The following is a 27,930-nucleotide window of genomic DNA, read 5'->3' on the forward strand; positions in this document are numbered from 1 at the left end:
CACACTGTGACACACTATGACACACACTATGACACACACTCTGACACACACTGTGACACACTATGACAAACTCTATGACACACTGTGAACACTATGACACACACTATGACACTATTACACACTATGACACAATTACACACTATGACACACACTATGACACACTACAACACTATGACACACTATAATACACTGTGACACACTATGACACACTATAACACTATGACACACTATGAACACACTATACACACTATGACACACACTGTGACACACTATGACACTATTACACACTATGACACACTGACACACTATAACACACTGACACACACTGTGACACACTATGACACTATTACACACTATGACACACTGACACACTATAACACACTGACACACTATGACACATTGTGACACACTATGAGAAATTGTGACACACTATGACACACTGTGACACACTATGACACAATGTGACACACTATGACACACTATGACACACTGTGACACAGTATACACACTTGACACACTGTGACACACTATGACACACTATAACACACTATTACAGTGTGACACAGTATGACACACTAGACACTGACACACTATGACACACTGACACACTATGACACACACTATGACACAATGTGACACACTATGACACACTGTGACACACTATGACACACTATGACACACTGTGACATACTGACACACACTATGACACACTATGACACACTATGACACACTGTGACACACTATGATACACACTGTAACACACTGTGACACACTATGACACACTATAACACACTGACACACATTGTGACACACTATGACACACTGACACACACTGTGACAAACTGACACACTATGACACACTATGACACACTGTGACACACTATGACACACTATGACACACTATAACACACTATTACACACTGTGACACAGTATGACACACTATGAGACACACCATGACACACTATGACACACTATGACACACACTATGACACACTGTAACACACTATGACACACTGTGACACACTGTGACACACTATGACACACTATGACACACTGTGACACACTAGACACACTGTGACACACTATGACACAACTGTAACACACTGTGACCACTATGACACACTAACACACTGACACCACTGACACACTATGACACACTATGACACACTGTGACACACTATGACACACACTGTAACACACTGTGACACACATAACACACTATAACACACTGACACACACTGACACACTATGACACACTATGACACACACTATGACAGTATGACACACACTGTGACACACTATGACACACACTATGACACACTATGACACACTATGACACACTATGACACACTGTGACACACTATGACACACACTGTAACACACTATGACACACTATGACACACTGACACACTATGACACACACTGTGACACACTGTGACACACACTATAACACTATGACACAATATGACACACTATGACACACTATGACACACATTATGACACACTATGACACACTGTGACACACTGACACACACTATGACACACTGTGACACACTGTGACACACTGACACACTATGACACACACTATGACACTATGACACACTACACACTATGACACACTATGACACACTATAATACACTGTGACACACTATGACACACTATAACACACTAACACACTATGACACACTATGACACACTATAACATACTATGACACACTATGACACACTATAACACACTATGACACACTATGACACACTGTTACACACTATGACACACACTATGACACACTGTGACACACTATGACACACTATAACACACTATGACACACTATGACACACTATGACACACACTATGACACACACTGTGACACACTATGACACACTCTACGACACACACTGTGACACACTATGACACTATAACACACTATGACACACTATAACACACTGACACACACTGTGACACACTGTGACACATTATGACACACTATGACACACTATAACACACTATGACACACTGTGACACACTATAACACACTGTGACACACTATGACACACTATGACACACTATAACACACTGTGACATATTATGACACACTTTAACACACTATGACACACTATAACACACTATGATACAATGTGACACACTGTGACACACTATGACACACTGTGACACACTATGACACACTAAACACACTATGACACACTATGACACACTATGACACAATGTGACACACTGTGACACACTATGACACACTGTGACACACTGTGACACACTATGACACACTGTGACACACTATGACACACTGTGACACACTGACACACTATAACACATGACACACTATGACACAATGTGACCAACTATGACACACTATGACACACTGTGACACACACTATGACACACACTATGACACACTATGACACACTATGACACACACTGTGACACACTATGACACACACTACGACACACACTGTGACACACTATGACACACTATAACACACTATGACACACTATAACACACTATAACACACTGTGACACACAATGACACTATTACACACTATGACACACTGACACACTATAACACACTGTCACACACTATGACACACTAACACACTGACACACACTGTGACACACTATGACACAATGACACACTGTGACACACTATGACACACTGTGACACATTAGACACACTGTGACACACTGTGACACACTATAACACACTGTGACACACTATGACACACTATGACACACTATAACACACTGTGACATATTATGACACACTATGACACACTTTAACACACTATGACACATTATAACACACTATGACACACTGTGACACACTATAACACACTGTGACACACTATGACACACTATGACACACTATAACACACCGTGACATATTATGACACACTTTGACACACCATGACACACTTTAACACACTATGACACATTATAACACACTATGACACACTATGACACACTAAACACACTATGACACAATGTGACACACTGTGACACACTATGACACACTGTGACACATTATGACACACTGTGACACACTATGACACACTATAACACACTATGACACACTGTGACACACTGTGACACACTGTGACACACTATGACACACTGTGACACACTATGACACACTGTGACACACTGTGACACACTATGACACACTGTGACACACTATGACACACTGTGACACACTGTGACACACACTATGACACACTGACACACTATAACACACTGACACACTATGACACAATGTGACACACTATGACACACTATGACACACTGTGACACACTGTGACACACTATGACACACTGACACACTATAACACACTGACACTATGACACATTGTGACACACTATGACACACTATGACACAATGTGACACACTATGACACACTGTGACACAGTATGACACACTATAACACACTATTACACACTGTGACACAGTATGACACACTATGACACACTATGACACAATGTGACACACTATGACACACTGTGACACAGTATGACACATTATAACACACTATTACACACTGTGACACAGTATGACACACTATGACACACTGACACACTATGACACACACTATGACACACACTATGACACAATGTGACACACTATGACACACTATGACACACTATGACACACTGACACACTATGACACACACTATGACACACACTATGACACAATGTGACACACTATGACACACTATGACACACTGTGACACACTATGACACACTGTGACACACTATGACACACACTGTGACACACTATGACACACTATGACACACTGACACACTATGACACACTATGACACACACTATGACACACTATGACACACTATGACACACTGACACACTATGACACACAATCAATCAAATTCTATTTGTAAGCACATTTCAGCTACAAGGCATTTCAAAGTGCTTTACATTATAAACACAAAACACAAAGTCATGCAACATATAATAAAATACCAAGGTTGTTATTTATTTATTTATTAAAAATTTTTTTTTCCTTTTCTTCTTGTCATGGAATTTAAGCGCCTGTTACCGCCGGACTCCGCCGTCCGTTTAACCACGGTATTCGTCGGGCCCCGTTGTCCACAACAGGAAAAAAATAAATAAAAAAATACATTCATATCCACAAAAAATCTGGATATTTTCAGAAAGAAATTGATTTTTTTCTGTAATTTGGCAGTTTACAGAAAAAGTCTGATTTGTTTGACTCATGAAACAAATATTTGCACCACAACCGTTAAGGTTGGACTCGAGCCTTGAGGTCCGCATAAAAGGCTGATTCGAGTTTGATACACGCTCCACCTCCTCAAGTGTGTACCTGTGTCCTGCAGGTGTCGGACCAGCTGGTTGAGATCAACGGCGGCAGCACGGCGGGAATGACCCACAGTCAGGCGGTGGAGCAGATCCGCAGAGGAGGAAACCGGATCCACCTGGTTCTCAAGAAAGGCAACGGATACGTCCCAGATTATGGTGAGACTCCAGACTCGAAGCGGTTCTGTTCACCAGCTTGAAAAACAGCAGACCGTCACAGGCATGGCACGGTCTTCCCTGCTGTTCACTGGATGTTTGTTCTGTTTAAATCTGTCGGCTCCAGTCAGGAAGAAGAAGAGGAGAAATTGCAGCTTCCTCCTCTTCTGGGATCCGTCTATCTGAGTCCAGTGGTTCTGATTCACTTGGTTGTTGTCTGGATCCTGCAGACATGCTTGTTTTGAACAGAATCAAAACTAGGAATCAAGTATATCCAAGTTTTATCCAATCAGGATCAGATGATATCATGGCTTCTATGTTTTTATGACTTCACTTACATTAGCATGTTTTCTCTTGTTTAACTGGATCATTAGCTTGTTAGCTCATGTTTAATTGGGTCATTAGCCTGTTAGCTCATGTTTAATTGGGTCATTAGCCTGTTAGCTCATGTTTAATTGGGACTTAGCCTGTTAGCTCATGTTTAACTGGGTCATTAGCCTGTTAGCTCATGTTTAACTGGGACTTCAGGCTGTTAGCTCATGTTTAACTGGGTCATAACCTGTTGGGCTCATGTTTAATTGGGACTTTAGGCTGTTAGCTCATGTTTAACTGGGTCATTAGCCTGTTAGCTCATGTTTAATTGGGACTTTAAGCTGTTAGCTCATGTTTAATTGGGACTTTAAGCTGTTAGCTCATGTTAACTGGGTCATTAGCCTGTTAGCTCATGTTAATGGGACTTTAAGCTGTTAGCTCATGTTTAATTGGGACTTTAAGCTGTTAGCTCATGTTTAACTGGGACTTTAGGCTGTTAGCTCATGTTTAACTGGGTCATTAACCTGTTAGCTCATGTTTAATTGGGACTTTAAGCTGTTAGCTCATGTTTAATTGGGACTTTAAGCTGTTAGCTCATGTTTAACTGGGACTTTAGGCTGTTAGCTCATGTTTAACTGGGTCATTAACCTGTTAGCTCATGTTTAATTGGGACTTTAAGCTGTTAGCTCATGTTTTAAGGGGCTTTAAGCTGTTAGCTCATGTTTAATTGGGACTTTAGCCTGTTAGCTCATGTTTAACTGGGACTTTAGGCTGTTTGCTCATGTTTAATTGGGACTTTAGCCTGTTAGCTCATGTTTAACTGGGTCATTAGCCTGTTAGCTCATGTTTAATTGCGCCTTTAAGCTGTTAGCTCATGTTTAACTGGGTCATTATCCTGTTAGCTCATGTTTAATTGGGACTTTAGCTGTTAGCTCATGTTTAACTGGGACTTTAGGCTGTTAGCTCATGTTTAACTGGGTCATTAGCCTGTTAGCTCATGTTTAATTGGGACTTTAGGCTGTAGCTCATGTTTAACTGGGTCATTAGCCTGTTAGCTCATGTTTATTTGGGACTTTAAGCTGTTAGCTCATGTTTAATTGGGACTTTAGGCTGTTAGCTCATGTTTAACTGGGTCATTAACATGTTAGTGTATCCTTTTTAATTATCATCGCTTTTCGTCAGTCCTCTGCGTTGTGTGAATATGGACCAGGAGACAGGATGTAGTTTATCTGTATGAAACAGGATATAAAATAATCAGGGACCAGGTTCATCACCGGCAGTACAGCACCTTACGAGGAATAGTATTTTATGTTAGCAACAATCTAACAGAACATTTTACAGGACCGTTACAATGTTCCCAGTGAACCTACCTCGTGCCCACCTCTCATGAACTGGCAACAAGATATCTATGTTCACTATAGTTAATGTTGCCAACCACCAGGAGGGGTGCTGCTTCACCCATTACGCCTGAACCCAAACTTGGAAATAAAGACAAGTTGAATTCTGTACAGTATTAACTATGTTACATTAGCTCATGTTTAACTGGGTCTTTAGCCTGTTAGCTCCTGATCCTGAGCTAACAGTGTTATTCTCCTTTCCCTCTTCCTCTTCCTCCTCTTCCTTGCCTCAGTGGAGCTCTCCAGCCTCTCTCTCTGTATGACCAACTCCAGGCAGGGCGAGCCCTGCTTCTACGTGATTGGACGAACCGAGAACTCGCGGTTGGTAGCTCTGCTTCCTCCTTCATGTCTTCATCCTTCCATCTCTTCCTCAGCATCATCATCGTGGAGTCCAGCCTCAGTCATGTGATCAGGTCACATGTTCCTGTTCAAGCTGGTTTTGGTTCTGAACGTTGTTCTGTTTGCTCCATCAGGCCCTGAAGAAGGAGCGCACACCTCCTCTTCCTCCTCACAGGAGCGGGAGTCCGTCATGGCAACTGCTTCCCTCAGCAGGCGGAGGGGAGGAGGCGGTGGGGGGGGGGGGAGGAGTGGAGTTGGAGGAGCTCCTGACCTGGACCTGGACCTGGTGGAGGAAGAGGAGATGAACAGGAGAAGAAGACAGGACAAGAAAAGGAATCAGGCGGTGAGAGAGGAGAGGAGGAGCAGGAGCTTCCCCAGGGAGTCCCTGCTGTCAGAGGAGGCGCTGAGGGGGCGGAGCCACACTGTCAGCCTCGCAAAGCATCATGGGAGCTCTGCTGCAGCTCCGCAGGCGGCGTTCTCCTTCCTCATGCCCATGAGTGATGACGGGCCTCCATCTGACAGCCAATCGCCAGCCAGCTTTGGAGGTCAGCCAATCAGCCGCCAGCATGGCCCCTACGGAGCAATCTGATTGGAGGAGGGAGCCGGGGAGTGGGCGGGATCTCTGGCTGAAACCGAGCCCACAGCGGCTGAGTCAAGTTCTGATTGGCTGCAGGCGCAGTGGGCGGAACTTAGCAGATGGGCTTTCTCTCTGATTGGCCAGCAGTGATGTTTATGCTTCACAAGGGCTTCTGTGATTGGCCACTGAGAGAAGCCCCGCCTCCTGCTGACGGAGCCACACCTCATTCCCCATCATGCCTCATTCTCAATACTGTACTGCGGTTACCGTGGCAACTAAGCCTGCTGCATGTTTGTTCCTCCAGTCTGTATGCAAACGGCGGCGCCTCCTGGTGGCCGTATGTCAGCATGTGAATACGACCGGAATGAGTTTTTATTTTTGTAACATGTAAATGATCCTGACATGATTATTGATATCTGATATATTATTGATATGATTAGAAATGAAAAGAATCTGCTTGCTTGTAAAAAGAGAAAACTGATGATTTAACAGAGCCATAATTACACACACACACACACACACACTCACACACACACACACTCACACACACACTGATGTCAGGTCCAGCTGTTCTCCAGCGTCACCATAGTAACCACAGCGACAGGATGACCTGCAGCTCCGGATCAGAACAAGTGCCTCGTTTGTTTCCTGTATTCTGTCCGCCATGCTCCTCCATGATGCCCACTGGCCACGCCACTCACACTCACACAGATTTTCTATCAAATAAAGTCCAAGGAACATTCTGCAATGTGGCTGTTCGTCATTAAACGGTTAAATCCTTACGCTGGCCAGTGACTGTAGCTTTAAGAACCACTGAACGGTCTGCTACCATGGCAACAACATCTTTAAAGGGCCAGCAGCAGCAGAATGTAAAGGTAAAGCTACCAGCTAAGACGTTGCTAAAACATTAGCTTTAAATCTCATTAAATTTAGATAATACGCAGCACAACTTATTAGGAAGACCTTTTCAAACTGTTTAGTCCAGAGGGCCACAGAAATAATTACATTGGCCAAATTTGGGCCGCAGGCCTCGAGTTTGACACAGTGTGAAGAAATAACAGTATACTCCTTAACTCATTTATGTAAATGATTAAGCTGAGAGAACAGCGAACTTCAACAATCTGTTTCTGCTTTAATTTTCTCAGTATCACAGAACCACCAGCAGAGGGCAGGAGGGGCCCTAATGGTTCCCTGCTGGGCCTCTGATAGTTCCCTAATGGTTCCCTGGCAGGGATCCACTCTCCTTCAGGAAGCAAAGACAGCACACTGGCATGTTTGAAAAACTCTTTATAAACGTATCAAAAGTAGAAACATCTCTTTAGGCCCACAGAAACATTCAGAGGAAAACAGCAGGAAACACCCAGCAGTACCGGACCGGACCGGACCGGAGCGGATTCAGTTCTGATTAACGGTTCAGTAGTAAAAACCTGAGGTAGAAACGTTTGGAGCTGCTGGACTCCATTACCCAGAAGCCCCAGCTCAACATGGTGAGGCACTTTAACAAGACTGAAACTCCTCCACCATTGCTCCATCTTCATCTTCACCCTCCTCTTCCTCCTCCTCTTCCAGCAGGCACGGCAAGCAGGTGTGGAAGGGCGGAGTCACCAGCAGGTGGCAGTCTGGGGAGCGGAGCGGCAGCCGACGGGACGCCGCCTGAACCCTGCAGCCACGGCAGACGGCGAGTCGCTCCAGATCCAGCAGCAGAGACACCAACTGAGACACACACACAGACAGCTGTTAGCATTATTAGCATCCTGCAGCTAACAGAGTGACCCCTGACCCCAGTGAAGCAGATGCCCCCTATTGGCATGTTAGTATTCAGGTGGAGATATTTTGATTTTATGAAGACGGCACCGGGCCTGAATGACCAGAGGGGCGCTGTTCCCTTCGATATCACCTGCAGGAGCTGCTTCTGCTGGACAGTTCTTCACTGTTGCCCTCTGCTGGTCAGGAGGAGTAGTGCTGCGGACTTGATGCTCTGCCAGAGGAAACTAATCTCTGATCCATAACTTGGACGGGTCGGGTCAGAACGAGATCAGGAAGAGGCGGAGCCAAACCATAGGCCCCACCCAACATGCTGTTACCTGGCTCAGGTGAGCAACTCTGTGTGCGCACTCTCTGTAGAGGCGGTGGCCCTCGGGCAGAAGGTGGGACCGCACGCTGACCCGGAAGCTGCGATCCGTTTGGACGTGGACGATGGCGTCCCTCATGGAGGACAGCTGGAGACGTGAGGAGAGATGTGAGGAGAGACGTGAGGAGAGAAGTGAGGAGAGACGTGAGAGAGAAGTTAGGAGAGAAGTGAGGAGAGACGTGAGGAGAGAAGTTAGGAGAGACGTGAGGAGAGAAGTTAGGAGACGTGAGGAGAGACGTGAGGAGAGAAGTTAGGAGAGAGTGAGGAGAGACGTGAGGAGAGACGTGAGGAGAGAAGTGAGGAGAGACGTTAGGAGAGACGTGAGGAGAGAAGTGAGGAGAGAAGTGAGGAGAGACGTGAGGAGAGACGTGAGGAGAGAAGTTAGGAGAGAAGTTAGGAGAGAAGTGAGGAGAGACGTGAGGAGAGAAGTTAGGAGACGTGAGGAGAGACGTGAGGAGAGACGTGAGGAGAGACGTGAGGAGAGAAGTTAGGAGAGACGTGAGACACGTGAGGAGAGAAGTGAGGAGAGACGTTAGGAGAGACGTGAGAGAGACGTGAGGAGAGAAGTTAGGAGAGACGTGAGGAGAGAAGTTAGGAGAGACGTGAGGAGAGACGTGAGGAGAGAAGTTAGGAGAGACGTGAGGAGAGACGTGAGGAGAGAAGTTAGGAGAGACGTGAGGAGAGAAGTTAGGAGAGACGTGAGGAGAGACGTTAGGAGAGACGTTAGGAGAGACGTGAGGAGAGACGTTAGGAGAGACGTTAGGAGAGACGTTAGGAGAGAAGTTAGGAGAGACGTGAGGAGAGAAGTTAGGAGAGACGTGAGGAGAGACGTTAGGAGAGACGTTAGGAGAGACGTTAGGAGAGAAGTGAGAGACGTTAGGAGAGACGTGAGGAGAGACGTGAGAGAAGTTAGGAGAGACGTGAGGAGAGACGTGAGGAGACGTGAGAGAAGTTAGGAGAGACGTGAGGAGAGACGTGAGGAGAGAAGTTAGGAGAGACGTGAGGAGAGAAGTTAGGAGAGACGTGAGGAGAGAAGTTAGGAGAGACGTGAGGAGAGAAGTGAGGAGAGAAGTTAGGAGAGAGTAGGAGAGAAGTGAGGAGAGACGTGAGGAGAGAAGTTAGGAGAGACGTGAGGAGAGAAGTTAGGGAGAGACGTAAGGAGACACGTGAGGAGAGAAGTTAGGAGAGACATTAGGAGAGAAGTGAGGAGAGACGTTAGGAGAGACGTGAGGAGAGACGTGAGGAGAGAAGTTAGGAGAGACGTGAGGAGAGACGTGAGGAGAGAAGTTAGGAGAGACGTGAGGAGAGACGTGAGGAGAGACGTGAGGAGAGACGTTAGGAGAGACGTTAGGAGAGACGTGAGGAGAGAAGTTAGGAGAGACGTGAGGAGAGACGTTAGGAGAGACGTTAGGAGAGACGTGAGGAGAGACGTTAGGAGAGACGTGAGGAGAGACGTTAGGAGAGACGTTAGGAGAGACGTGAGGAGAGACGTTAGGAGAGAAGTGAGGAGAGACGTTAGGAGAGACGTGAGGAGAGACGTGAGGAGAGACGTGAGGAGAGACGTGAGGAGAGACGTTAGGAGAGACGTGAGGAGAGACGTGAGGAGAGACGTTAGGAGAGACGTGAGGAGAGAAGTGAGGAGAGACGTGAGGAGAGACGTTAGGAGAGACGTTAGGAGAGACGTGAGGAGAGACGTTAGGAGAGACGTGAGGAGAGACGTTAGGAGAGACGTTAGGAGAGACGTGAGGAGAGACGTTAGGAGAGAAGTGAGGAGAGACGTTAGGAGAGACGTGAGAGAAGTTAGGAGAGACGTGAGGAGAGAAGTTAGGAGAGACGTGAGGAGAGAAGTTAGGAGAGACGTGAGGAGAGAAGTTAGGAGAGACGTGAGGAGAGACGTTAGGAGAGACGTGAGGAGAGAAGTTAGGAGAGACGTGAGGAGAGACGTTAGGAGAGAAGTTAGGAGAGACGTGAGGAGAGAAGTTAGGAGAGTGAGGAGAGACGTTAGGAGAGACGTTAGGAGAGACGTGAGGAGAGACGTTAGGAGAGACGTGAGGAGAGACGTTAGGAGAGACGTTAGGAGAGACGTGAGGAGAGAAGTTAGGAGAGAAGTGAGGAGAGACGTGAGGAGAGACGTGAGGAGAGAAGTTAGGAGAGACGTGAGGAGAGAAGTTAGGAGAGACGTGAGGAGAGACGTGAGGAGAGACGTGAGGAGAGACGTGAGGAGAGACGTGAGGAGAGTCGGCGGCAGCAACCTACCCTGCAGCACTGCAGCAGCTGCAGCTCCGGTCCTGCAGCCATCACGGCGACCCAATGCGCCGGCAGCACCGTCCTCCTCAGCGCCTTCAGCAGACGGAACAAGGCCCGCCCCCCTGCGTGGCTGGCTCCGCCCCCAAACAGGAGGAACCCCTGCGGTTCCTGGAAGCAGAGGGGAACGGTTTAGTGGTCGGACCGGCCCGGTTTCATCAGCAGATGACGGTGGCTCCACCGACCAACGAGATAAAGTCCGGCCGACTGCAGGTGATGTCAGCAGTGATGTCAGCGGTGATGTCAGAGCTTCCTGGTGATGATGTCATTACATTCTGGTCGGACTCGGGGTCCGGCAGCTCCACCTCCACTTCGTAGAACTTGCCCCCCTCAGACGTCCCGGTCCAAAGCTCCGCCTCCCTGCCGTAAAGCTCGATGCTGACTGGCTGCTCCTCCTCCTTCGCCTCTGGCGATTGGATGGCAGCAAGGTGAGGCAGAGGAGGAGGGATGAAGGTGAGGCCTGTGGAGACTTGGAGGATGGATCCGTCCTGGAGACAGAGGAGACGCTCAGATGACTGCTACCATGGAAACGGTGAGCGGTCAGCAGCCAGCCCTACCTGAGGCAACAGGCCAGACAAACAGGAGAGGGCGGAGTCAGAGAGGACGGCGGAGGACAGGTGGGCGCGGTCCAGGGTCAGGTTCCACTGGGACAGAGGTCAGGACGACCAGGTCAGGACCACCGGGTCAGGACCACCGGGTCAGAGGACAGGAAGTCTATACCTGCAGGTGAGTCCCAGTCGGAGTTGAACTGGTCCCACTGGTTCCAGTGAAACTGGTGACAGTGGGACAATGGCGTCTCCTCTTCCTCGCTCTTCATCAGCGGACCGATCCAGCCGTTCCGGGTCTCGGAGGCTCCGCCCCTCTTCCTCTTCCTCCTCTTCATCCACATCCTCTTCCTCATCTCCTGAACACAAACCAACTCAGAGATCCGGACGAACCGAGCCGCGGGTCGGAACCGCAGTGGAAACCGGCAGACCCCTACCTCTCGCCTTCCTGCCGTCGTCTCGTGTCTCCAGCGGCGGACGCCGTCCTGCCAGGTGCCCGGACAGACCGTGTCGTCTCCGGGTCGGGTCTCTTGCTTGGTCGGCTGTTTCTGGGCGTTCTGAGGACAAAGCAGAGGGAGGTTTGGTTCTATGCAGAGACCCGGCTCTGGTTCCGGTTCCGGTACTGGACTCACCAGCAGCAGGCAGCGCCGCCTCACACACTTCTGCTTCATGCGGGACGGACCGCCGAACTTCCTCATGTCGCGGCAGAACGTGCAAACGCCGCAGTTCTCCCTCAGACACGCAGGGCAGCTCCGACAGGCCTGGCGGCGCTGCAGCACAAAACGGCGCAAACGGCATTATGCAGCGGCGCAAAACGGCATCATGCAGTGGCGCAAAACGGCATCATGCAGCGGCGCAAAACGGCATCATGCCGTTGATCCTCCTCACCATCTTCTGTCTTGATGCTGACGTCTCGTCTCTCTTCTTGTCCTTCATCTAATCAGCCAATCACAGGGCAGCAGCCGGTCACATGGTGGGCACAGGAGATTCTATTGGTCACGCTGCTTAAAAGATGGTCACATGACTTCCAGATGACCCTATGCCTCACCTGAACTTTCTCATCATCCTCCACTTCCTCGTCTGTAACAGATCCAGTCCTGAGGACCCACTGATCACCTGTCACCTGGAACAGAGACACACACTGAGCCTCACACACACACTGAGCCTCACACACACACTGAGCCTCACACACACACACACACACACTGAGCCTCACACACACACACACACACACTGAGCCTCACACACACACTGAGCCTCACACACACACACACACACACTGAGCCTCACACACACACACACACACTGAGCCTCACACACACACACACACACTGAGCCTCACCACACACACACACACACTGAGCCTCACACACACACACACACACACACTGAGCCTCACACACACACACACACTGAGCCTCAAACACACACACACACACTGAGCCTCACACACACACACACACACACACTGAGCCTCACACACACACTGAGCCTCACACACACACACACACTGAGCCTCACACACACACACACTGAGCCTCAGACACACACTGAGCCTCACACACACACTGAGCCTCACACACACACTGAGCCTCACACACACACTGAGCCTCACACACACACACACTGAGCCTCACACACACACACACTGAGCCTCACACACACACACACACACACACACACACACTGAGCCTCACACACACACACACACACTGAGCCTCACACACACACTGAGCCTCACACACACACTGAGCCTCACACACACACACACACACACACACACTGAGCCTCACACACACACACACACACACTGAGCCTCACACACACACACACACACTGAGCCACACACACACACACACTGAGCCACACACACACACACACACTGAGCCTCACACACACACACACACACTGAGCTCACACACACACACACACACACTGAGCCTCACACACACACACACACACACTGAGCCTCACACACACACACACACACACTGAGCCTCACACACACACACACACACACACTGAGCCTCACACACACACTGAGCCTCACACACACACTGAGCCTCACACACACACTGAGCCTCACACACACACTGAGCCTCACACACACACTGAGCCTCACACACACACTGAGCCTCACACACACACACACTGAGCCTCAGACACACACTGAGCCTCACACACACACTGAGCCTCACACACACACTGAGCCTCACACACACACTGAGCCTCACACACACACACACACTGAGCCTCACACACACACACACTGAGCCTCACACACACACACACACACACACACACACTGAGCCTCACACACACACACACACTGAGCCTCACACACACTGAGCCTCACACACACACTGAGCCTCACACACACACACACACACACACACTGAGCCTCACACACACACACACACACTGAGCCTCACACACACACACACACACTGAGCCACACACACACACACACTGAGCCTCACACACACACTGAGCCTCACACACACACACACACTGAGCCTCACACACACACACACACACACTGAGCCTCACACACACACTGAGCCTCACACACACACACACACACACTGAGCCTCACACACACACACACACTGAGCCTCACACACACACACACACACACTGAGCCTCACACACACACACACACACTGAGCCTCACACACACACACACACACACACTGAGCCTCACACACACACACACACTGAGCCTCAAACACACACACACACACTGAGCCTCACACACACACACACACACACTGAGCCTCACACACACACTGAGCCTCACACACACACACACACTGAGCCTCACACACACACTGAGCCTCACACACACACACACTGAGCCTCAGACACACACTGAGCCTCACACACACACTGAGCCTCACACACACACTGAGCCCACACACACACTGAGCCTCACACACACACACACACACTGAGCCTCACACACACACACACACTGAGCCTCACACACACACACACACACACACACACACACTGAGCCTCACACACACACACACACTGAGCCTCACACACACACTGAGCCTCACACACACACTGAGCCTCACACACACACACACACACACACACTGAGCCTCACACACACACACACACACTGAGCCTCACACACACACACACACACACTGAGCCACACACACACACACACTGAGCCACACACACACACACACACTGAGCCTCACACACACACACACACACACTGAGCCTCACACACACACACACACACACTGAGCCTCACACACACACACACACACACTGAGCCTCACACACACACACACACACACACTGAGCCTCACACACACACACACACACTGAGCCTCACACACACACTGAGCCTCACACACACACTGAGCCTCACACACACACTGACACACACACACTGAGCCTCACACACACACTGAGCCTCACACACACTGAGCCTCACACACACACACACTGAGCCTCACACACACACTGAGCCTCACACACACACTGAGCCTCACACACACACTGAGCCTCACACACACACTGAGCCTCACACACACACACACACACTGAGCCTCACACACACACACACACTGAGCTCACACACACACACACACACACACACACACTGAGCCTCACACACACACACACACACTGAGCCTCACACACACACTGAGCCTCACACACACTGAGCCTCACACACACACACACACACACACACTGAGCCTCACACACACACACACACTGAGCCTCACACACACACACACACACTGAGCACACACACACACACACTGAGCACACACACACACACACACACTGAGCCTCACACACACACACACACACACACTGAGCCTCACACACACACACACACACTGAGCCTCACACACACACACACACTGAGCATCACACACACACACACACACACTGAGCCTCACACACCCACACACACACTGAGCCTCACACACACACACACACACACACTGAGCCTCACACACACACTGAGCCTCACACACACACACACACCTCACACACACACACACACACACTGAGCCTCACACACACACACACACACACTGAGCCTCACACACACACTGAGCCTCACACACACACACACACTGAGCCTCACACACACCACACACACACTGAGCCTCACACACACACACACACACTGAGCCTCTCACACACACACACACTGAGCCTCACACACACACACACACACTGAGCCTCACACACACACACACACACACACACTGAGCCTCACACACACACACACACACTGAGCCTCACACACACACACTGAGCCTCACACACACACACACACACACACTGAGCCTCACACACACACACACACACACACACTGAGCCTCACACACACACACACACACTGAGCCTCACACACACACACACACACACTGAGCCTCACACACACACAGACTGAGCCTCACACACACACACACACTGAGCCTCACACACACACACACACACTGAGCCTCACACACACACACACACACACTGAGCCTCACACACACACTGAGCCTCACACACACACACACACTGAGCCTCACACACACACTGAGCCTCACACACACACACTGAGCCTCACACACACACACTGAGCCTCACACACACACTGAGCCTCACACACACACACACTGAGCCTCACACACACACTGAGCCTCACACACACACACACACTGAGCCTCACACACACACACACACACACTGAGCCTCACACACACACACACACACTGAGCCTCACACACACACACACACACACTGAGCCTCACACACACACACACACACACACTGAGCCTCACACACACACACACACTGAGCCTCACACACACACACACACACACTGAGCCTCACACACACACACACACTGAGCCTCACACACACACACACACACACTGAGCCTCACACACACACACACACACACTGAGCCACACACACACACTGAGCCTCACACACACACACACTGAGCCTCACACACACACACACACACTGAGCCTCACACACACACACACACACACACTGAGCCTCACACACACACACACACTGAGCCTCACACACTGAGCCTCACACACACACTGAGCCTCACACACACACACACACTGAGCCTCACACACACACACTGAGCCTCACACACACACTGAGCCTCACACACACACACACTGAGCCTCACACACACACACAAACTGAGCCTCACACACACACACACACTGAGCCTCACACACACACACACACACTGAGCCTCACACACACACACACACACACACACTGAGCCTCACACACACACACACTGAGCCTCACACACACACACACACACTGAGCCTCACACACACACACACACACACTGAGCCTCACACACACACTGAGCCTCACACACACACACACACACACTGAGCCTCACACACACACACACACTGAGCCTCACACACACACACACCACACACTGAGCCTCACACACACACACACACACTGAGCCTCACACACACACACACACACTGAGCCTCACACACACACACACACACTGAGCCTCACACACACACACACTGAGCCTCACACACACACACACACACACTGAGCCTCACACACACACACACACACTGAGCCTCACACACACACACACACACTGAGCCTCACACACACACACCACACACTGAGCCTCACACACACACACACTGAGCCTCACACACACACACACACACTGAGCCTCACACACACACACACACACACTGAGCCTCACACACACACACACTGAGCCTCACACACACACACACACACTGAGCCTCACACACACACACACACTGAGCCTCACACACACACACACACACACACACTGAGCCTCACACACACACACACACACACACACTGAGCCTCACACACACACACACACTGAGCCTCACACACACACACACACACTGAGCCTCACACACTGAGCCTCACACACACACACACACACTGAGCCTCACACACACACACACACACTGAGCCTCACACCACACACACACACACTGAGCCTCACACACACACACACTGAGCCTCACACACAACACACACACACTGAGCCTCACACACACACACACACACACACACTGAGCCTCACACACACACACACACACACTGAGCCTCACAACACAACACACCACACCACACACACACACACACACACACTGAGCCCACACACACACACACACACACACTGAGCTCACACACACACACACACTGAGCCTCACACACACACCACACACACTGAGCCTCACACACACACTGAGCCTCACACACACACACACACACTGAGCCTCACACACACACACACACACACTGAGCCTCACACACACACACACACACTGAGCCTCACACACACACACACTGAGCCTCACACACACACACACACACACTGAGCCTCACACACACACACACACACACACTGAGCCTCACACACACACACACACACACTGAGCCTCACACACACACACACACAACACACACACACACACACACACACACACACTGAGCCTCACACACACACACTGAGCCTCACACACACACACACACACACTGAGCCTCACACACACACACACTGAGCCTCACACACACACACACACACACTGAGCCTCACACACACACACACTGAGCTCACACACACACACACACACACACACACTGAGCTCACACACACACACACACACACACTGAGCCTCACACACACACACACACTGAGCCTCACACACACACACTGAGCCTCACACACACAGACACACACACACACACTGAGCCTCACACACACACATGACCTCACACACACACACACTGAGCCTCACACACACACACACTGAGCCTCACCACACACACACACACACATGAGCCTCACACACACACACACACACACACACACACACTGAGCCTCACACACACACACACACACTGAGCCTCACAACACACACACACACACACACACACTGAGCCTCACACACACACACACACACTGAGCCTCACACACACACACACTGAGCCTCACACACACACACACACACACACACTGAGCCTCACACACACACACACACACACACACTGAGCCTCACACACACACTGAGCCTCACACACACACTGAGCCTCACACACACACACACACACTGAGCCTCACACACACACTGAGCCTCACACACACACACACACTGAGCCTCACACACACACACACTGAGCCTCACACACACACACACACTGAGCCTCACACACACACACACACACACTGAGCCTCACACACACACACACTGAGCCTCACACACACACACACACTGAGCTCACACACACACTGACCTCACACACACACACACACACTGAGCCTCACACACACACACACACACTGAGCCTCACACACACACTGAGCCTCACACACACACTGAGCCTCACACACACACACACACACTGAGCCTCACACACACACACACACTGAGCTCACACACACACACACTGAGCCTCACACACACACACACACACTGAGCCTCACACACACACTGAGCCTCACACACACACACACACACTGAGCCTCACACACACACTGAGCCTCACACACCCACACACACACTGAGCCTCACACACACACACACACTGAGCCTCACACACACACACACTGAGCCTCACACACACACTGAGCCTCACACACCCACACACACTGAGCCTCCACACACACACACACACACACACTGAGCCTCACACACACACACACTGAGCCTCACACACACACACAGCCTCACACACACACTGAGCCTCACACACACACACACTGAGCCTCACACACACACACACTGAGCCTCACACACACACACACACACTGAGCCTCACACACACACACACTGAGCCTCACACACACACACTGAGCCTCACACACACACACACACACTGAGCCTCACACACACACACACACACACACACACACTGAGCCTCACACACACACACACACACTGAGCCTCACACACACACACACACACTGAGCCTCACACACACACACACACACACACACTGAGCCTCACACACACACACACTGAGCCTCACACACACACACACACACACACTGAGCCTCACCACACACACACACACACTGAGCCTCACACACACACACACTGAGCCTCACACACACACACTGAGCCTACACACACACACTGAGCCTCACACACACACACTGGCCTCACACACACACACTGAGCCTCACACACACACACACACACACACTGAGCTCACACACACACACAACACTGAGCCTCACACCACACACACACACATGAGCCTCACACACACACACACACTGAGCCTCACACACACACACACTGAGCCTCACACACACACACACACACACACACACACACACACTGAGCCTCACACACACACACACACTGAGCCTCACACACACACACACACACTGAGCCTCACACACACACACACACACACTGAGCCTCACACACACACACACTGAGCCTCACACACACACACACTGAGCCTCACACACACACACACACACACACACACACTGAGCCTCACACACACACACACTGAGCCTCACACCACACACACACACACACACCTAGCCTCACACACACACACTGAGCCTCACACACACACACACTGAGCCTCACACACACACACCACACACTGAGCCTCACACACACACACACACACTGAGCCTCACACACACACACACACTGAGCCTCACACACACACACACTAGCCTCACACACACACACACCACACTGAGCCTCACACACACACACACACACACTGAGCCTCACACACACACACACTGCTCACACACACACACACACTGAGCCTCACACACACACACACACACTGAGCCTCACACACACACACACACACTGAGCTCACACACACACACACACACACTGAGCCTCACACACACACACACACTGAGCCTCACACACACACACTGAGCCTCACACACACACACACACTGAGCCTCACACACACTGAGCCTCACACACACACACTGAGCCTCACACACACACACACACACACTGAGCCTCACACACACACACACACACACTGAGCCTCACACACACACACACTGAGCCTCACACACACACACACACACACTGAGCCTCACACACACACACACACACTGAGCCTCACACACACACACACACACACACACACACACACACACACACACACACACACTGAGCCTCACACACACACACACTGAGCCTCACACACACACACACACACACACACTGAGCCTCACACACACACACACTGAGCCTCACACACACACACACACACACACACACTGAGCCTCACACACACACACACACACACTGAGCCTCACACACACACACACACCTGAGCCTCACACACACACACACTGAGCCCTCACACACACACACACACACTGAGCCTCACACACACACACACTGAGCCTCACACACACACACACACTGAGCCTCACACACACACACACGAGCCTCACACACACACACACACACTGAGCCTCACACACTGAGCCTCACACACACAGAGCCTCACACACACACACACACTGAGCGCTCACACACACACACACTGAGCCTCACACACACACACACACACACTGAGCCTCACACACACACACACACACACACACACACACACTGAGCCTCACACACACACACACACACACTGAGCCTCACACACACACACACACACTGAGCCTCACACACACACACACTGAGCCTCACACACACTGAGCCTCACACACACAGAGCCTCACACACACACACTGAGCTCACACACACACACACTGAGCCTCACACACACACACACACTGAGCCTCACACACACACACACCACACACACACACACACTGAGCCTCACACACACACACACACACTGAGCCTCACACACACACACACACACACACACACTGAGCCTCACACACACACACACACACACTGAGCCTCACACACACACACACTGAGCCTCACACACACACACACACACACACACACTGAGCCTCACACACACACACACACACACACACTGAGCCTCACACACACACTGAGCCTCACACACACACTGAGCCTCACACACACACACACACTGAGCCTCACACACACACTGAGCCTCACACACACACACACACACTGAGCCTCACACACACACTGAGCCTCACACACACACACACACACTGAGCCTCACACACACACACACACTGAGCCTCACACACACACACACTGAGCCTCACACACACACACACACACTGAGCTCACACACACACTGAGCCTCACACACACACACACACACTGAGCCTCACACACACACCACACTGAGCCTCACACACACACACACTGAGCCTCACACACACACACACACACTGAGCCTCACACACACACTGAGCCTCACACACACACACACACTGAGCCTCACACACACACACACACACTGAGCCTCACACACACACTGAGCCTCACACACACACACTGAGCCTCACACACACACACACACACTGAGCCTCACACACACACACACACACACTGAGCCTCACACACACACTGAGCCTCACACACACACTGAGCCTCACACACACACACACACACTGAGCCTCACACACACACACACACTGAGCCTCACACACACACACACTGAGCCTCACACACACACACACACTGAGCCTCACACACACACTGAGCCTCACACACACACACACACACTGAGCCTCACACACACACTGAGCCTCACACACACACACACACACTGAGCCTCACACACACACACACACACACTGAGCCTCACACACACACTGAGCCTCACACACACACACACTGAGCCTCACACACACACTGAGCCTCACACACCCACACACACTGAGCCTCACACACACACACACACACACACTGAGCCTCACACACACACACTGAGCCTCACACACACACTGAGCCTCACACACACACACACTGAGCCTCACACACACACACACACACTGAGCCTCACACACACACACACACACTGAGCCTCACACACACACACACACTGAGCCTCACACACACACACACACTGAGCCTCACACACACACACACACACTGAGCCTCACACACACACACACACACACACTGAGCCTCACACACACACACACACACACACACTGAGCCTCACACACACACACACACACTGAGCCTCACACACACACACACACACACACACTGAGCCTCACACACACACACACACACTGAGCCTCACACACACACACTGAGCCTCACACACACACACTGAGCCTCACACACACACACTGAGCCTCACACACACACACACTGAGCCTCACACACACACACACACACACTGAGCCTCACACACACACACTGAGCCTCACACACACACACTGAGCCTCACACACACACACTGAGCCTCACACACACACACACTGAGCCTCACACACACACACACACACACACTGAGCCTCACACACACACACACACACTGAGCCTCACACACACACACACTGAGCCTCACACCACACACACACACTGAGCCTCACACACACACACACACTGAGCCTCACACACACACACACACTGAGCCTCACACACACACACACACACACACACACACACACTGAGCCTCACACACACACACACACACTGAGCCTCACACACACACACACACACTGAGCCTCACACACACACACACACACACACTGAGCCTCACACACACACACACACTGAGCCTCACACACACACACACTGAGCCTCACACACACACACACACACACACACACACACACTGAGCCTCACACACACACACACTGAGCCTCACACACACACACACACACACACACTGAGCCTCACACACACACACACACTGAGCCTCACACACACACACACTGAGCCTCACACACACACACACACACACACACTGAGCCTCACACACACACACACACACTGAGCCTCACACACACACACACACACACACACACACACACACACTGAGCCTCACACACACACACACTGAGCCTCACACACACACACACACACACTGAGCCTCACACACACACACACTGAGCCTCACACACACACACACTGAGCCTCACACACACACACACTGAGCCTCACACACACACACACACACACACACACACACACACACAACACACACACACACACACACACACACTCAGCCCTTACCTTCCTCAGCACCACACTCGGCACGTTCTTCTTCTTCTTCTTCTCTGGAATCAGAAACAAGCAAAGAGGAAGAGTCAGCCTGTTATCCGGTCTCCATGGTAACAGTCAGACGGGAGCACAGGTGACCTACCTGCAGGTGAGCAGCGGCCGTCCCCGTCTCTTTTTGACCAGCTGGACAATGGGGACGGCGGCCTGCAAGAGACATGAGGTCAAAGGTCAGGCGACGGAGGGGAGAACAGCATCTGTTCTCTGGTCCAGAAGGACCGACCAGAACCAGAACCAGAACCAGAACTGCTGTGTTTCCTCTCACTGCCCTCTGGTGATGCATTCAGGAGTCACCTTTATCTCCATTGATGATTTATTGACTTAAAATCAGTTCCAATCGATTAACAACCGCTTTTCAGTGCTGTAGTTTAGTCGGCGTCCAGCAGAGGGCGCTGTCGCTCATCCTCAAGCAGACCCAGAAAAAAAGATGGCGGCCATAGCAGTTGTCCGGTGTGGATCCAGAACGTTTCTTAAGTTAACGAGTCGCTATGACAGAAACACGGAACCGTTACAGCACGATGAGAACCACTGGCACCAATCATCACGGCCCGTTCGGGCCGGTTCCAGCCGGTTCTGGCAGTTTGATCACTAAAAGCTTCAACAGCCTCTGTTCATTTCTCAACCTGCTTTGTTATGTTTTATGAATGTGAAAAGTTTAGTCAGTATTTAATGTCCAGCATCACGGCTAGAAAAATAATGCACAGAAAAACAAACATGGAGTTTGTAGCCTTGAGAGAAAGCTCCTCCCACTCTTACCTGTCCTCCAGTGATTGGCTGCTGCTCTCAGGTGTATTGAAGCCCATGCAGTAGGTGTGGTCGCTCTGCGGCGGCTCACCCAGGGCGGCACCATCATCTGGGTGGGCGGGGTCGGAGGGCTCCAGGCGTTGCTTCAGTCGCAGTAGGCTCTGGGGTTTCCCAGGGTCATCTTCACGGGCGTTTACCTCCACCTTCTTGACAAAGTCTCGGGTTCCGGCGCCGCCGTTCTCCAGGTCCAGCGGCTCCATCCAGTCCCAGCCGGACCGCAGGTCACGTGACCTGACCCGCTGGCTCCGCCTCCTCTCTGCACCGCCCCGCCGCCAGAGCCGCAGCGTCTCCGCAGGAAGCCTGAGAAGGACGACCGAGCAGCGCCGGCGGTCCGGGAACTGTCGCCTCCAGCACTGTTCCATCGTCATGGCGTCCGGCGGCTGAACCATGGCCGGTTCAGGATCCTCACCACGTCCTGCTTCCTCTGCACAAACAACCGATTCAACCATCAGCTGATCATCACACACACACACACACACACACCTGCCGCTGTCCGTCTCACCTGCTACTTCAAGCCCCGCCCCTAAGCTCAGCTCGTCCAATTGCTCCATCTTAGGATGAGGCGGCCCCTCTGCTACCATGGCCAATCGGGATGAGTCCTGCGGTTCAAGGGCGTGGCCTCAGAGTCCATGCTTGGTTGTTAACATGAGCCAATCAGCTGATGAGCTGCAAATCATCAATCTACGGTGGCCCTGAGGTGCAAAACACAACAACATAAGGAAAACACAACGGAAGAGGTAGGTCCCAGTGGGAGACCTAAGAAGTCGCTGATTGGACGACAGGTCGTTTTACTTTTGAACCGGAAGTTCTGCTGGAGTGCTTCGTTTGAATGAGAACCTAAGGAAGCGGGAATACAGTCACTTCGCCAGTATTGCCCGAACTGTGGAAAGGAGGTGGTTGAGCCGTCACCAAATTTTTGCAGTAATTGTGGCAAGAGGCTTCAAGAAACTTGTATGGAGGATACTCCACAATGTTCAAGTAAGTTAAAAAGTATAAAGGAAGATTCATATTTCTTATGGATGTAGTAACTTGCTAACGCTAGTGGTCTCCAGACCGTGTCCACTGTCATTTAGTTCAGTGGCGGAGCCAGAGGGGGGGCCGGGGTGGCACTTGCCACCACCAACACCCCTGGCCCCCCCTACTGCCACCCCCTGGAAATGGTAATTTTAAAATAAAATACTTATGAGATCGGCAAAGATTTGCCAGGAAAAGTGTAATTTCCGACTGTCCCTGAAGGCAGCCCGATGCCCGACGCTGTTCATTGGTTAAACTGACATGTAGTTCCTGCTTGATCCAAAACACATCAACGGCTTCAGAGTTACACCGTCAGGAGTTCTGCAGGTATTTCCAACATTTTACCGCTCAGCAGTAACCGCTGTTTACCTTCCTAATGAGAGGCGGCTCTTGTCATACATTTTCTAAAAAGAAACAAAATGGTTGTGTACCGCTGCATAGTGCCTCGTTTATTATATTAGCCATGCTAGTGCTAATAGATCGTGTTTTAGACAGATTCTTTTAACATGTTTCAGTGACATGCTGCCCTCTAATGTTTTATTTTCTCCCAGCTCTTCTTGAAATGTGTGGTAAGAATATGAGAAAAACCATTAATAATAATGACTGAAATGTAAGTAGGCTATGTCATTTAAAGCTTTGAATTATAACCTAACTAGTTATATTAATTAATTTTGATTAATGTATTTTTAATTTAGTATTTTAGCTAGCTACAGAAAACTAAAAACTAGGTTTAAATAATAGTTAAAATAGTGTCTCTGCCAAACAGTCATGGAGTCTAAATACCAGGCTCTTATTTGTGTTTTGGTTAATGTTGTCGTGTTTTGCACCTCAGGGCCACCGTATCAATCAATAGACTGATCAAAACACCTGGAGGAGAAACAAACATGTCAGAGAAGAAGAAGTGCTGTCGTGCAACTCGGAGCCTCCAGGTGGCGCTGGGTTAACTCAAGCCCACAGCATGCCGGAGCCTCCACCGTGCTCTGCAGCTGGCCTCTGGTTGGTTGTCATGGTAACCCGAACTTCTGGAGGAGCTGACAGTTTGGACCAGAGATCAGAACCGGAAACGTCTCGCTCCTTCAGGATCTCATTCTGGATCCAGAAAACCATCCCAGGATTCCCGCAAAGCATTTTGGGACTTGCAGTCCGCTGATGGACCGTGCAGCTGTTGGACCTTGCAGACCGAACCTGCAGCCAAGCAGAACCCAGAAACCACCCGAGACGGACCGAACCTCACGCTGCACGCGCTCTACCTGTTGCTCAATGGCGTGCACGCGCTTAGACCCGCGTAAGCACGCGCGCGGCCCCGGAGCAGACATGTTTCGCCCCTCGGCGGCGGCGTGGGGCTCCTGCTGCGGCCCCAGGAGCTCCCGGTTCCGGCCGCTGTGCCCTGCAGGTCCGGTCTAACCTGCTCGGGACCGGGACCGGATAAAGCCCCGAACCAGAAGGAATAAACGGCTTTAACTGGACTCACCGCTCCGAGACCCTCAGCTCTCCTCCTCTACTCCGCTGCTGCCTTCAGGGCTGTCGGAATCCACAGACTCCAGCCCAGTCTTTAACTGCATCCGGTCTGAAGAACGCACGAGCTCACCAATCAGTGCAGAGATTACAAACCGTCATCTCTTTGGTTAACGTTCAGTTGAACCTGAGGAACGTTTAATCCATAAAACTATTCTTCTTATCTTTCCGAGGCGCCCCTGAAAGCAGCACCCCGTGGCGCTCATGCCCCGCCTCTGAGCATGCGCACTGGGGTCTGCGAATCAATCAGGCTAATCGGTTTGTTGAAAGTTTGTTGA

At 50.8% G+C, this 27,930-nt stretch overlaps 1 protein-coding gene and 1 pseudogene across 2 annotated transcripts; one reads left to right on the forward strand and one right to left on the reverse strand.

Moving 5' to 3' along the window:
• The window catches only part of LOC129352971 (membrane-associated guanylate kinase, WW and PDZ domain-containing protein 1-like), a 48,800-nt pseudogene extending 40,763 nt beyond the window's left edge, over window positions 1–8,037 (forward strand).
• A 3,794-nt stretch (window positions 8,038–11,831) lies between these two features.
• Window positions 11,832–27,651, reverse strand: LOC129352972 (uncharacterized). Of its 2 annotated transcripts, none has more exons than XM_055022178.1 (12): window positions 27,609–27,651; window positions 25,626–25,815; window positions 25,076–25,547; window positions 24,405–24,466; window positions 24,275–24,318; window positions 13,156–13,230; window positions 12,996–13,043; window positions 12,740–12,877; window positions 12,545–12,664; window positions 12,283–12,463; window positions 12,120–12,206; window positions 11,832–12,050 (listed from the first exon to the last, which is right to left on the reverse strand). In XM_055022178.1, exons 2-11 carry the CDS (start codon window positions 25,702–25,704, stop codon window positions 12,157–12,159), a joined length of 1,269 nt encoding a protein of 422 aa, XP_054878153.1. In that variant the 5' UTR covers window positions 25,705–25,815; window positions 27,609–27,651; the 3' UTR covers window positions 11,832–12,050; window positions 12,120–12,156. The 2 variants fall into 2 exon arrangements, with proteins under 2 accessions (XP_054878153.1, XP_054878152.1); XM_055022177.1 differs by having other exon boundaries at window positions 12,283–12,466.
• Window positions 27,652–27,930: the final 279 nt, after the last annotated feature.

Source organism: Poeciliopsis prolifica, unplaced genomic scaffold (assembly GCF_027474105.1).
Source record: "Poeciliopsis prolifica strain line A6 unplaced genomic scaffold, Auburn_PproV2 SCAFFOLD082, whole genome shotgun sequence".
NCBI classification, from domain to species: domain Eukaryota; kingdom Metazoa; phylum Chordata; class Actinopteri; order Cyprinodontiformes; family Poeciliidae; genus Poeciliopsis; species Poeciliopsis prolifica.